Source organism: Myotis yumanensis, unplaced genomic scaffold (assembly GCF_028538775.1).
Source record: "Myotis yumanensis isolate MYYU_CA2020_CCGP unplaced genomic scaffold, mMyoYum1.0.hap1 SCAF_6, whole genome shotgun sequence".
NCBI classification, from domain to species: domain Eukaryota; kingdom Metazoa; phylum Chordata; class Mammalia; order Chiroptera; family Vespertilionidae; genus Myotis; species Myotis yumanensis.
In genome coordinates this window covers 19771009-19786125 of record NW_027223757.1, presented here as the reverse complement: position 1 = coordinate 19786125, position 15117 = coordinate 19771009, and the positions used below count along the sequence as shown (strand labels likewise).

The 15117-nt window shown below is 39.1% G+C and overlaps 1 protein-coding gene across 8 annotated transcripts in view; it reads right to left on the bottom strand.

Annotated features, from left to right (window-relative positions):
* The window catches only part of L3MBTL3 (L3MBTL histone methyl-lysine binding protein 3), a 91144-nt gene that overhangs the window by 27185 nt on the left and 48842 nt on the right, over positions 1–15117 (bottom strand). For all 8 annotated transcript variants that reach the window (XM_070417667.1, XM_070417663.1, XM_070417669.1 and 5 more), the window contains 3 exons: positions 7292–7368; positions 2714–2799; positions 884–994 (listed from right to left, as the gene is read on the bottom strand). In XM_070417667.1, the coding sequence (XP_070273768.1) occupies positions 884–994; positions 2714–2799; positions 7292–7368 (274 nt within the window). The remainder of the gene's footprint in view (positions 1–883; positions 995–2713; positions 2800–7291; positions 7369–15117) is intronic.

The window sequence follows — 15117 nt, the reverse complement described above, 5'->3', positions numbered from 1 at the left end:
CCTAGTTCTGCCATTGCCCCTAATTAATAAGGAATTCATTATAGTCTTTCTTAGCCCCAGCCTCATTGACAAAATAATGATAACATAAACCTCTCACATGATTATCATCACAAATGTTACCCTGTACATCTTGTAAATCTAACATCTGGCTGTGGTTAAAACTATTGTCATACCTAACAGAGATTCTAAATGATCCTGTGAAGCAAGCAGAACACACATTGTTCTAGTTTGTGGCGAATTTAATGCTGAAACCAGAAACCAAGACAAGAAGTTCTGACTCCTCCCCTGAAGCGGCTGCCACCCTTCACTTCATCACACTCAGACGTGACAAGCCAGACCCAACCTCCTGACATCTGCTTACTTTTAGGAGAGGGACTCAGCTTTTAGTACCCCAACTCTTACTAAAAACTGAATTGTATTCATAAAATTATTTCTCTTTACTTGTCCTGTATTAAAAGACAAGATATCCTTCTGAAAAGTCTACATATAACATACCCCATCAAATAACATTAGCCTTCAACTTCTTTTAAAAAGAGCATACTACTGGATAGTAAGCTATTCTATTCAGAGGAAATGTCTCTATTATCTACGTAAGAAGTCTACTCTTATTTATGACTGACTTTTACTATATTAAGTGTGTGTTTGGAGAAAGTAGACACGACATTAAAAGCTAGTCATAATTAAAGAAAAAACTTACATAGATTAAAGAAAAAAACTGGGTAAATACTGACTATGAAGATGCACAGACACTTAATTTGCCTAGCCCTGTGGTTTTACTAATTTAATTGTAGGACTTCACAAATTAAAGATCTGCTGAAGTTTCCATCCAAGACGTCTTGCAACAAAAGGCAGTGGAAGCAAAACCACAACAGAAAGCACTCACTTTTATTCGGTGATCATCTGTGTCTGCAACTGTGGCCACTCTAATAAACATGGGATTTCTTTTGTCTATGACCTCCAGCTTCATTTTTTTCTGGAATCCATGCGGAGGTTTCTGCCACAAAAGAAAATTTTATACAGTGAAATTAAGAGGAAGAGAAGGTAGGCTCTATGTCACAAAAATAGAATTAAAAAAAATAAAATTAAAAAAGATGAGCCATTCAGAAAACCAGCCTTTTAAACCCTCAAGTGTCAAGAATGGCTTTGGACCTCACCCTCCTTTATCAAAAGCACAATCCCACATCACATGGCCAAACCTAGTCTATAGAAGCAAATAGAAAGCAAAAGATCTTAAGATGAAATTAAAAATATTTTGATTATTTGATTAGCCATAGGGAAGACAGAATTTTTTTTCTCATCAGAGGGAGCTACCTTGGCAAAAATCAACAAGCATGAAAACTATTTTTTAAGAGAACATTAAAATGTCAGAATTAAGACATGAAGATTAAAGGTGGCCATGAAAGCAAAAAGCCGAAGATATCTTTGAAAGAAGAAAATTAGCAATCAAAACATACCATATAAAAAACACACACACAAAAAACAAACACACCATATAGAATCACTCTAGTAGGAACAGGAATGAGATTAAGGACTCAATTGTCAGCAGAAAGCCTTAAAACCTCTGAAAACGCTAGGGCTACTAGTAGAAAGCAAGGTAATTATTTGCTATGTTAGACAAAGATCTTAAATTTTCTGAAATTCACACCTCTCTTCTGTAAAATGGGTGAAGTAAAAGTGTTTCTCTGAAAATTAAGTGCAAAAATTATGTACAGCATACAAAAGAATCAATACGGCACCTAAAAGCCAACTAGAGAAATCTTAGAGAAATCATTAAAAATCCTAGCAACTTATACACAAAAGGACAATTTAAAGAAAAGTATTGTTTATAATACTTACGTAACATAAATTTTAATATTTAACGTATCTTTTTTTTACCTTTAAATTCATGGAAAATATAAATTATGAAGCAAGTTTTTTGAGATGGGAAAAATTTTTAAATACATTTTATTTCTTATTCTTCCCTTACACAGAAATGAGGTTTACTTTGAATCTTAATACCAAGAAACAAATATAGGAAGATAATATAAAAGCAGATGACCTTGTATTTTGGTATGTAAACATCCTAATTTATAGCAACAAAATAAAAATAGCACCTCAGCTTGCCATAAACAAATTAAAAGGAATTACTGGATATAATTTACATTAGAAAACAATGCCCTGTCCTGCTTGGTCTTTCAGAATACCTAGCTGACGCTGGCCAGTGCAGCTCAGTCGGTTGGAGCATCCTCCTACACACCCATTAAAAGGGGTGGCAGGTTCGATCACCCGTCAGGGAGCATACCCTGGTTGTAGGTTTGATCCCCAGTCAGGGCATGTGCAAGAGGCAACCTATCAATGTTTCTCTCTCACATCTGTATTTCTCTCTCTCTTTCCCTTCCCTCCTTCCTCTGTGTGAAATCAATTTAAAAAGAATAGCTAAAAAAGAGAAGTTTGTTGTACAAACAACTGACTCCACACCAAATCAAACAGAATTATTTTCCAAGGAGCTTTAAAGTACAAAATGGAAGTAGTTTTTAGGTGCCAACAACAAAAACAACAGTAACAATTTTGACTTTCAAAATTGTAAAAATTCAGAAACATCATTCTAGCCTTTTGTTTCCCTCCCATTCCTATTCCAATTCATCAGTACTATCTCTTTCTGTTCTTAAATTTCAATGAATGAACATTATCACCGACACAAGTTAGTCAAACAGTATGAAATATACTCTCTCACCACTTTGAAAGCTCTTGCAGGAGCAGGCAAAGAATTGGTTTCTTCTAAATATTTATCCCAAGAAAAATGTTTCACATTTGGATAACCTAAGAGTGAAAAAAATTAAATCCTATTAGGTTTAACCAAAATGATAGTGAGAACCACAAATTGACCTATAATAGTATGAAGTGCTATCATTATAACATAGGAAGTTATGTTTTTATTACACATAATAACTTTAAACTAGTTCCACATTCAGAACTATTTATAATAATGAAATTGCTTTCATCTTGATCATGATTTCCCTATCAACTTTTAAATGAAAATTTTATATGTATATGTACAATTTACAGTCTCAGGTAAGAATAGTATTATAACACAAGACACATACAAAAACACATTAACACACAAGCATAAATACGCTTTAATCTTGCAATTTTACTTCTAATACTCTAGGAAATTCTCATATATGTATTACAAAGACAATTGAAGACGTGAAAATGTAAATACCAGTTAAGTGACCATCACTATAGAACTGTGCAAAACGCTGTATAGTACATATAAAAGAATTTATTTAAAAGAATGAGGTAGATTTATAGATACTAATATGTGATATATTCCAGATATCTCGTCATATTGTTAGATAAAACAAACATGACAAAATATACCATGTCTAAAAGGAACCGCCCTTCTTCCCTCCTGCCCCCTTGTCCTTTCTCCAGGGTTCAAATTCCATTAGGCAGCCCCAGGCAGGAATGAATGGTAGCCCCGAGCAAGAATTAAAGACAGTCCAGTAGAGTGGGAACCTGACTACATAAAGGGCACTGAAAACACCAGTAAACATATTATAAAAAACAGAAACCAGATTTCTCATGGACTAAAACGAGAGGTATAATTATGCAAAGTAGAAAACTAGAATATATTCAGTATTGTGAAATATGAATTAGAGCTAATAATAAAAACTCATGGTTTTTAATATGTATAAATGACATAAAAATAACGACGAATAAATTTTTATATATTTACATATTTCCTATGTCCACTGAGAAGATGGAAGCAGCAACACCCCAACAGCAATGAGCCCATCTAGTGTCCAGATCTTACTTTCTAAATATCCTTCTCTCGTAAAAAGAACTATGCAGACTGGGAGAAATGATTGACTTCAGGGTTGGGTCAGGGAAGGTACAAGATAAGCCTCACTGAGCCAGAAAGTAGGACGTTCTCAAAAGGATATGGAAACCAGCTTAAAGCGGCTCCTACTGGCCAAATCTGAGAGAATCTAGACATGAAAACAATGCTGGTAAAAAATTATAACCCACTGATGACATCAGTAATCTATGGGTCTCACCGATACCAATAAATTAAATGAAGGCAAGAATAAATTAAATGGGAAGGCAAGAAAGCTATTCTTGGCATAGGAATATCAACTCATTATGTACAAGGAGCAATAAAATAAGAAAAATTACCAATTAGCAACTTTCAGAATAATAGTTCATACTAGAAATATCAACAGATGCTAAAATCAGTGAGTGACATAGGAGTGAGATACAGGATATTTATAGACTCTCAAAGCATCTCTCCATAAACTACATTGGTGGAGAAACCTAGAAAATACCATCTTGATTAATTAATGGTAAAAATCAACCAGTAATGAGACAAACTGACAACAATGTGCCACCTGAAAGGATGCAAGGAGAACACAGCATTGTTTCTATGATTTCCTGCCAAAAACGCATAACCTGGGTCTAACCACGAGGAAACACCAAACAAACCCAAATGAAGTAACACTCTACAAAACAAAGAGACTAATCTGCAATCTTCACACACACTGCAGTTATGAAAGTCAAGGAGAGCCTGAGGGAGACTAGAGGGATAGACAACTAAACGCAATGCTTGATCTTTCTGCTATAAATGCCATCACTGGTACAACTGATAAACTTGAATGTGTCTACAGTACTATTCTGTACTATTCCTGCAGCTTTTCTGTACATTTAAAATCATTTTCAAATACACATTTTAGAGAGTAAATACGCAAGGATTTCTGTGTACACAAACATTTTACAACATATTTTTAAGGACCCCATCTTCCACAATTTAAGTCACATTAAAGCTGATTGCATGTATGTGCATATATAGAGGCAAAGAGGTTTTTCTGGAAAGACACAGTGGTTATCTTTATATTCACTCTAAACTTTGTTTTAAGTATGTCTTAAATATATAATTTCAATAATTCAAAATAAACATCATTTTAAAAGGCATGAAGACTTTAATTCTAGGGGGAGAAAACAGATTTATGTGATCAGACAGAACACAGACATGGCCAGCAAGTGCTCAGGGAACTGATCCACAAAGTAGCAGGGGTTTCAGAGAGCAGCTGATATCAGAGATCAAAGCCAGGAATGCGCCCACAGCAAAGGGACCTGAGATAGAACACCTTTTATGTCATGGAGTGAAAGAGCAGAGTAACATCAGTACAGGCCCTACGTACCAGTTGCATCACTTGGAAGGTTTTTTTAAAGCTAATAAAACTGTGTGTATTACAATATATATCACATAAAATTTACCATTTTAACCATATTTAGGTTAAACCATATACTGTATAGTTAGTGGCAATGATTATATTCACAATGTTGTGTGTTTGGCACTTTTTAACATGCAATTCTGTATTTTCTTTATTTGTCAAAAAGCTATATATTTTCTTTTCTAATGAATGGTAAAAGTCCATGAAAGGTTTTTGCCTCACATCAGAAGTCAGCAATCATGGGTTACACCACACCTTCCCAGGTACCTAACCCAGTGCTGTGAAGACATAACCAAGAATCTGTTGTTCACTGGTTCTGTTTATTTACCAGATCCTTGATCACGACCAAAAAGGCGGTAAGGAAAAAAATAAGACTGATATCAAATTGGGAAATCTAAAGGAATCCTCAGCCCTAGCCGGTTTGGCTCAGTGAATAGAGCGTCAGCCTGCAGACCAAAGGGTCCCTGGTTAGATTCCAGTCAAGGGCACATACCTTGGTTGCAGGTGAAGTGATCAGGGCACATGCAGGAGGCAACCAATTGGAGTGTTTTTCTCACATCAATGTTTCTCTCTCTTTCACTTTCTCTAAAAATCAATGGAAAAATATCCTCGGGTGCAGATTAAAATAAATAAAAATAAAGGAATCCTCACAGCAATTTGGATGGTGAGGGTGGTGATCATTACTCACCAGCTCCTAATATCACATGAGTCACAGGACACAGGAGAACTGATTAGAAGTCTTCCAGGGAGCACCACATTTGGGCCATAAAACTACTAATACCTAGCTTTAACACTTTATGATTTATGTAAATATTCTTTCATCTTCAAAATGGCTCGGTAAATCAGTAAAGGACATAAGCTTCTGTTTCTTCACATGAGAAAACTCAGAAAGTGGAAGGGACTTGCCTCACCCATCACAGACATGGATGGTCCCCTGAGAATAAATGTCCAGACACTCAGTGAGATACAGTAATGAGGAACTGGGGACAAGCCTAAAAATGGAACCAGCTGTTAGGATGGAACGAGAGACGTATCTGAAGCTCCAAGCTGAGTCTCTGCTATTTTCATGCAGCGGGCAATAGCCACCCAACAGCTCCCAGCAAACCAAGGAGCCATCCTTTCCCTGAGATAACGGTCATCTTCATTACTCGCATGAGTGTCCACAAGCAACCTCTACAGCCAAGTGGCTGCTGGGAGCTGATGACCCTGTCTCTTCATATAGGCAGTGGTCATGGCACCTTAAACAGTGATGCTCAGAAACTAAATGTCTTAATTATTATGGTGAAGCCACAGAATCTGTTCTCTAGCACATGAAGATAAACACAAATTGACAAAGACGACTATTTATCAGCAGTTCCACTGTTCCCTGTTAAAGAGAGAGTGAATAAGCTGAGACGGCACTAGGCTGGGGGCAGACAGCTGAAGTACCTGACACCTTCAGCGGGCAGAGAGATATTAATCACTACCATAAAGCTGTGAAACATATTTTCGGAACCAGGAATCACAACAGAAAAAGGAAAAGTGAATGTGTGAGTTCTGGTCTAGGGAAAAAACCCGAATCCCACTTCGACGTGCACATTGTGCTTTTTGACAGGACTGACCTGGACTCGGATGGTCCAGGCCCCACCCACAAAGGCTGCCCGTATGCCCATTTCTCCAGGCTCGTCAAAGCCTTAGACAATTCACTTCTATGGTTAGACAATATATTTAAATGAATTTCCACTTGAGAAATGAAAGGACTTTAAAAAACAGAACTTGCTGTTTTTCCAAACAAGACAAAGGTGGGGAATCTGGAGACTAAGGCAACACTTCTATCTTTCAGGTGTATCGAGTGTCAACACACTACTGCCTGCATATGGGCGGCCTCTTTTTGCGAATCAAGTTTTACTGCAGCACAACCGTGCTCATTCATTTACATACTGTCTGTGGCTGCCTTTGTGTTTCATCTCAACTGAATAGTTGTGAGAGAGGCTGTATGGCCTACAAAGTCAAACACCTTCACTACCTGGCCCTTTACAGAAAACATTTCCCGACTTCTGATATATGAGAACAATATTAGACGTACAGTAGACACAAACCTGGAGGAGTGATAAGTGCTCTTCTATGTTCTTTACACCAACCAACAGGATGAATGTGCGGACTGGATGCTTCACACCTGTAGATTATATAAATTTAAAAATTGTAACTTTCTGGATAAATTGTCAAGTACTAGTAAAGGTAGAAAAACAGTAATTAGAGATTGTGAACACCTTATTACAATCGATCTTATTTGGAAAAAAATTGCTAAACCAAAGGATCTTTCACTCACCTAATATATTAATACCAAGTACTGATCAGTGCATGTAAAGGCCATTAGTAGGGTCCCTGATAAGAGCCGTTTTAGGGGAAGTAGGGCTAGGAAAGGGCAAAAGCCTGACCAGAGTGGGTTTAAAAGGAAGAAGAAAAGATGGAGACAGCTAGTACAGAAATATGCTTAAGAAGTTCTGTTCTTCAAGGAAGCAGAGCTATGAGACATTAGATAGCAAAAGGGAAGCTTGTTTGTTTCTGAAGTTGGGAAATATTTAGGAGAAGCTGGTAAGGCACATATGGAAATTCTCTGTACTATTTTACAAACTTGAAGTTTACTAGTAGAATGAGTTCAAAATAAAATGTTTTTTGAAAGGATGGGAAATATTACTCCATTTATTCAAGAAATATATGCTGAGCAACCACCATGATCAGGGCACCATCCAAGGTGCTAAGACTACAACAGCTAGGAAAATAAACAAAAATCCCTGCTCCACTTAGGTACTGGTAGGAATAATTCAATAGACAAGGGTGACCTACTGATGCAGAACAACTGACTCAGGGAGGGAGGGAGATCCTGCAGTTACAGAGAAGGGCCTGTCTGTGGGCAGAGATCAGGAAGGTACCCAACAGACGAGATACTGGAAGCACCTGAACATCCCTTTGACTGTGTCTTTTTTCTCAATGCAATAGGAAGCAAGATTACCAGCTGAGAGAGAGAATAGGTAAGGGGGGGTGTGAGAAATCTGAGGAGGAAAGATAGGAGTGAAATTTAGTGGTCTGGAAGACTGGGCAAGGATCTGTAGTAGAATTATAGGGCAGAACTAAGGGCCCACTTGAGATCAGTGGTCATGAAGGTGAAGTCAAACCAATCAGCACGGGGTGTGTGTGTGTGTGTGTGTGTGTGTGTACACGCATGCACCTCTTTCTCCAGCTATACTCAATTGCTTAGGCACAGGCATACAGCAGGCAGAAAGTTGGATGCAACCAGAGTTGGGATTTTGCCAGGCAAACACAATGTTCATGGGAGTGCTATAATCCTGCATAATAAGAGCCTAATATGCTAAGTGTCGGTCATCCATTCAACCAATCAAAGTGTAAAATGCTAATGATATGCTAAGGCTGCTCAACCGTTCACTATGATGTGCACTGACCACCAGGGGGCAGACACTCCAACCAGTAGGTTAGCTTGCTGCTGGGGTCTGGCTGATCAGGACTGAGCGAGATGGGCCAGACACGCCCTGGAGCCCTTCCGCGGTCCCTTCCTGGCCCTGATTGTGCACCGGTGGGGTCCCTCAGCCTGCGTCCTCTTGCAATCCAGGACTCCTTGGGGGATGTCGGAGAGCCGGTTTTGGCCTGATCCCGCAGGCCAGGACTAGGGACCCCACTGGTGCACGAATTCGTACACCCGGTCTCTAGTAGTATTACAAAATAAATAGGTATATAGAGGCATATCACAATATCTTCTTTTAAAAGTTGGTAGAACATTTCCCATCTGTATTCTCAAAGATAATAGGCATAATGAAGTTAAAAAAAAAGTCAAAATACTTTAGGAAAATACTACATCTCCCTCTTAGAGATTTATGTAACATATTATTAGCATATTAGACTGTGAAGTTATGCTATAAACAAACCAGTTTCAAATGGTTTAACCCAACATTTCCTAGAGATATTTCACTATGAAATGCTACTTTGGTGGGCAAGCCATTAGCATCATGTGTAACAGCAATGTTCTGCAGAACACAATTTAGGAAATGTTGACCTAAGGATGTCAAAGACTCCAATCTTGCTTTATAAACCAGCTCTGTTGAGTCCATCCTGAAAGATCAGAAAATCTCAACACAGTCCTCTAGATGGGGCACTAGAAGATAGAAAGCCAAGAAGGTAATAATGGTTGGAGTTTCTGGTGAATAAACAAGCAATAAAAATAAAGAACTTTCTAAGAAAAGATTTAAGTGAATTACATTAACATATAGGCACCACGTTGCAAATCAACCTTCCTAAGTGAACTGTGAAGAGTAACCGAAGGTGAGTTTATGTAAACCCAACTTAATACTGATTTTTCTCAAAATTATTTTAGTAGAAAATCCCTTTAAGTGTATAATTAAAGTTTCTTCTTTTCTTCCTTTATTCATTTATCTCCTACCCACCCTCCCTCACACTATTTATATTTTAATCCTTACACCCAAGGATATGTTTATTGATTACTAGAGAGAGAGGAAGGGGGGAGGGGAGAGGGGGAGAGAGAGAGAGAGAAGGAGAGAGAGAGAGAGAGAGAGAGACATCCAATGTGAGAGAGAAACACTAATCTGCTACCTCCCATACGTGTCCCCAACAGGGATCAAACCTGCAATCTCTTGGTGTACGGGCGTACGGGCTGCACTCCTACCAACTGGAGCTACCCACCAGGGAACAGTATTATTTTTCTTAACCTATACACTAGGGTTACAGATTTATGTGCATGTCATTTTAAAATGTGAAAGGAAAATAAGCACTGTTAGGCCAACAAGTTCATACAGCAACTGGGACATTTCTTACAATATATATTTTCATAAAATATACTTTAATACACAATTCCTTTAGATGCATTCTGTTATAAACTGTATAGACAAAGCTATGGAGCTCTATTTCCAGCTATACTATTCTTTTTCTAGACAGTCATTTGGCTATTATTAGTAATGATGCATTACCTTTATTTTAGGGTCATTTTTATTTTAGGAACAGCTGTTAATTCATATAGGGCTCATTTAAAATGAGAAAAAAAAAGAAAGAAGAACAAAAGAAACATGTAACATTTGTTTAATTTTTTTTCTTCCCAGGTAATTATCAAGTACTTTTTATAATTATCTGCCAGGCTCATGGTGATTAAAGTAAGAGCATTAGACATTACTAATTCTTTTGATTTTTATTAGATTTCTCTATAAGTTGCAAATAAGAAAAATACTGCAGTATATTTTGACAACGCATTCCTGTATTACCTGAATCTTATATAATAAGGTTTTAATCTTATCTAAATATTTCTCAAAGTCACCATTTAAAATAAACAAGGAAGCCATATCAACCAAGAAAATGAAAACAGCCCTATCTGTATCTAGTTAACTTAATCCATCTCAATAAGCAGACAAGACTTCATTCAGAAGTCAGAATGCTGAGGAATCCTTTCAGCTACTATTGTAACACAAGTCATCTTAGTCCCATCTAGTGTTCAAAAGCAGAAATGTAACCAAGAAGAAAAACAATGAAGAACAGCTAATGTAAAAAAAAAGTTTGCCAAATCTTCGATTGCTGTATCTCTCTTTTCTTTTTTGGGGGGGTGGGGGGGGTGGGGTCTAAGTACATCATCAAAGAAATCCACCTCAAAAAATTTTTTGAAGTCCATTTCACAAGTGCAAATTAATCATGAATGAAGGCTGCTAAAATCCAGTCAGACCCAGACTGGTAGATAATAATGGAAATAATAATTTATGAAAAACCCATGTTTATACTGTAGGATAGAGTGAGTAGACATTAAGATCCTTATTTTATGGAAACAGAAAGAGGTTAAGTGATTTCACCAAGTCCTCGGGTTGAAAAGAAAAAGATCCTGGTTTTAGCGGGCACAGCCAAAAGCTAAATAAAACCAATGCACATGAGACTGGGCTGCACAGATCTAGGCAGCGAGACAAAAACAGTTTCAAGACACTTACATAAGGAAAACATCAAAGTCTTCATTTCAAGCAATAATGGCTTAGCTTCTTGAAGAAACACAGGACACTTGGCTCTCCCACTCACTACATCCAGAGCATGAGGGCTGTCAGTTTATTTTCCGGTGCCATTCTTTCCTGGCTCCCATATGTGCTGACTCTTCACAGCCTCCATCACTCCACTCCGTCTTGCTACCAAGCCCTGGACCTCACAAGGCTGAGTCGGCGAGTCCTCCTTTGATCCCCAATTCATTTCCAATCCCATTCTCCACAGTAGCTGTTTTCAATATTATGCATTTCCTTCTTTTTTAAAAAAAATATATTTTATTGATTTTTTACAGAGAGGAAGGGAGAGGGATAGAGAGTTAGAAACATCGACGAGAGAGAAACATCGATCAGCTGCCTCCTGCACACCTCCGACTAGGGATGTGCCCACAGCCAAGGCACATGCCCCTGACCGGAATCGAACCCGGGACCCTTCAGTCCGCAGGCCAACGCTCCATCCACTGAGCCAAACCAGGTAGGGCTGCATTTCCTTCTTAAAACTCGATAAGGCCCTAGCCGGTTTAGCTCAATAGATAGAGTGTTGGCCTGTGGACTGAAGGGTCCCAGGTTTGATTCTGGTCAAGGGCATGTACCTCAGTTGCAGGCTTAATCCCTGGCCCTGGTTGGGGCACATGCAGCAGGCAACCAATTGATGTGTCTCTCTCACATTGATGTTTCTCTCTGTCTCTCCCTCTCCCTTACACTCTCTCTAAAACAAACAAACAAACAAACACCCCAAAAACCAACAAACCCAATTGGAAAATATAAAGATGCCATCTCATTACCCCAGTGCAGTGGTCGGCAAACTCATTAGTCAACAGAGCCAAATATCAATAGTACAAAGACTGAAATTTCTTTGAGAGCCAAATTTTTTAAACTTAAACTATATAGGTAGGTACATTGTTATTAACTTAATTAAGGTACTCCTAAGCTGGCCTTTGCTAAAAACGTCCTCAATCTGATTGAGGTACGTTCGCTGAGGTCGACCCCTTCCAACTTTCCCATCCACACTCGTCTTGTAGCCAGTCTCCCTCAACTCCTGCATGAATCCCGCGAGCCTTCCCCGCACTGCCTCCCTGCGCTGTGTACCCCGCGGCCTGCCTGAGCCGCATCTCCGGTCGTCCACCTGCCCAACACCCCCCACTTCCTCTAAGGCCACTTCTTCAAAATAGACTCACCCAGGACGAAAACCGACTTCTGGGCATGGGCCACGAAGTTTCAATCGCACTGTACGTGCGCGCCCGCATGCGGTATTTTGTGGGAGAGCCACACTCAAGGGGCCAAAGAGCCGCATGTGGCTCGCGAGCCTCGGTTTGCCGACCACTGCCCTAGAGTGTTTTCCTATAATTTCTTCATTTTCTCTAGGCTGAGAGGGAAGAGAGTTTGTCCTATCCCAAGGTTAGCCTGGTGCCCCAACTGTCCACAGTCTGGGTAGCTCCCCTCTTTCCCTCCACAGCGTGGCTTGTAACCAGGCTCAGACTCTGCAGCAAACCCTCCTGAGGTCCACGTCCCCTCAGCAATATCCACTTTCCCCTTCAGGGCCAAACTCCAGCTGCTTGATGTCCCTTAGAGTCATCTCTTTACTCTTTGCAAATTGGCTTCTGCTTCTAAAACCCTTACTTTAATCCTCACATGAGCTATGAGGCCCTATGAGATAGGTATTGTTGTTAATCCTGTTTGTAAAGGAGGCGACTAAAGCTTAGAAGAGTTAAGCCACTTACCTGACTAGATTGGCTGCCATTCCCCAAACATACCCTTGTTTTCTCCCCCCCTCCCACCCACCGGGGGCTTAAACACAGCTTTCCTGGGCCAGGAAAATTCCATGGCAACATCTAAGTACCGATTCCTATCCTCCTTCAAGATCTAGCACAAATCCCATGTCCTCCAAGAAGCCTTCCTGAAGAACTCTTCAGGAGTCTGCCAGCCCTTCCTTCCCCGTGCCACGGCTGCTGGCAAGCAGCTGGTTCTAATAACTAAGCACTAACCACCACCTACCCTGCAGCCCAGACAGCGATGTGTTCCTCTCCCTCCCCAGATCCTGAGCCCCTCGGGGCTAAAGTTCAGCCGCCCAGGTTTCTTTCATCTGGGTAACTCATTCCTGTCACCAAGGGGGCTCCCCAAATTCAACAGATGACAGCAAACCTGTTACCTTTGACATTTCTCTAAGATATTGACAACATGTTGCAAACATTAGAGGACACACAAAAAATTACTGTTACTCTCAATTTGTGAATGTAAAAGCTCCATCTCTAAAAAAACAACAAAAAGAAACAAAAATGTTCACTGTCCACTTAAATACACTCAGTAAAAGGCTCCAGCCGCCTGTTTGGTCTAATTCATTAACTCAGTGCTTCTCTTTTTCATGGATCTGTTTGATGATTTTCGCCCTGACTCACAGGAGCACCAGACTGAATTCAATAGCTGAAGCTGCAGCCTCATTCCTCTATGTCTGTCAACTCAACAGTCAGCTAAGTCCTGCTTTTTATGCCTTCCTGGTTCCCAAAAGACAAGATTTCATGAAAAGAACATTTCTTAAAAATTACATTCCTTCCCAGTGCCTGGGGAAGCAGAGGGGGTGACACCTTCTCCCTGTGCTCCGTGAGGAGCCCAGCCCAGGCAGCAGGAAGATGAGGAGGGGAAGAGGCAGCCACTGCCTGGGAGGATGGGGCACCTCCACTGCGATGGCTTTCCTGCCCACATCTTCAAAGTCCTTGCTAGTTCAATATTCTGCGATATTAAGGATGATTCTTAAGTCTGATGACTGTCAAGGGTATAGAATTAAACAGAAACCCGGAGGTAAGCCAGTTTTTATTCTAATATATACAATTTTCCTTTTAAAAAAAAGATTTCAATCTTACATGGATTTAAATTTTACATTGTGTTCCTCTCAGAAAGGAAGAAATGTTTTATTGCAACCAAACATGTAATATCACAAATGTGTGTGTGTGTTTAAATTTCTACGAAGGTAAAGAGATAAAATGATTACTCAATTCAAAGGGGAAAACAAAATCTCAGTTCCAAACTATTTTAAATTGAAAAAGGCAATCAATTTGTAACCTCAATTACGTACTTAAGTAATTTATGCAGAAAAAAAAATATTTCAAAATTCAAAGATCAAAGAACATAATATTTAAGTGGGCAGGAGAAATTCCAGCGCACTTAAGCTATTTTCAATGTGCCTCAATTGCATACTGATGAAGAGAACACTGTATTCTTTTTCTGACAATTAACAAAATATAATTTCATGTCAACAGTTAAAAGTATAAGTAAATCCTCAGAGTACATTCCATCCTAAAAATGATTATTTTGTGCTCATTAAAGTACAAAATCAGAGCTACAAGAGATCATTTTTTTCTCTCTGCTCTTTCTAAAAAAGAACTCAGGATCCTTCCTACTCTCTAGGCATCAAACAAATTCTTCTAGACTGCCTCATCACTATTATCCAGAAGTATGTCAAATAGATCTTATGTCAAATAAGCAACTTACACTTTAAAAGCCCCGTAAAATAACTAAACATTCACCCATTTTGTTTAAATCAAGCAAAACCTAAAAACAAAACCATTCTCCCTAAATGAATCAGAGCTTCAAAAACAAAAAGCTCTCATTTCAACAAATCATTTTATTTTTTCCATCATCATTATCCTCTCTCTGCCCTCTTCCACCTCCACCCATCCCTTATCTCTGCAATCACCACACTGTTGTCCATGTCCATGAGTTCTCTCTTATTTTTCCTTTTTTGATCAATCCCTCTAATAATTGCTTTAAAATTTCATTTATTAATCAAAGGACTAGACCCCAGTCATCATGTTGGTACTGCCATCATCACGGCACATCAAACACAGGTGGGGAGACATGAATTTGACCCAGAAGGGACAGACTGACATTATTTC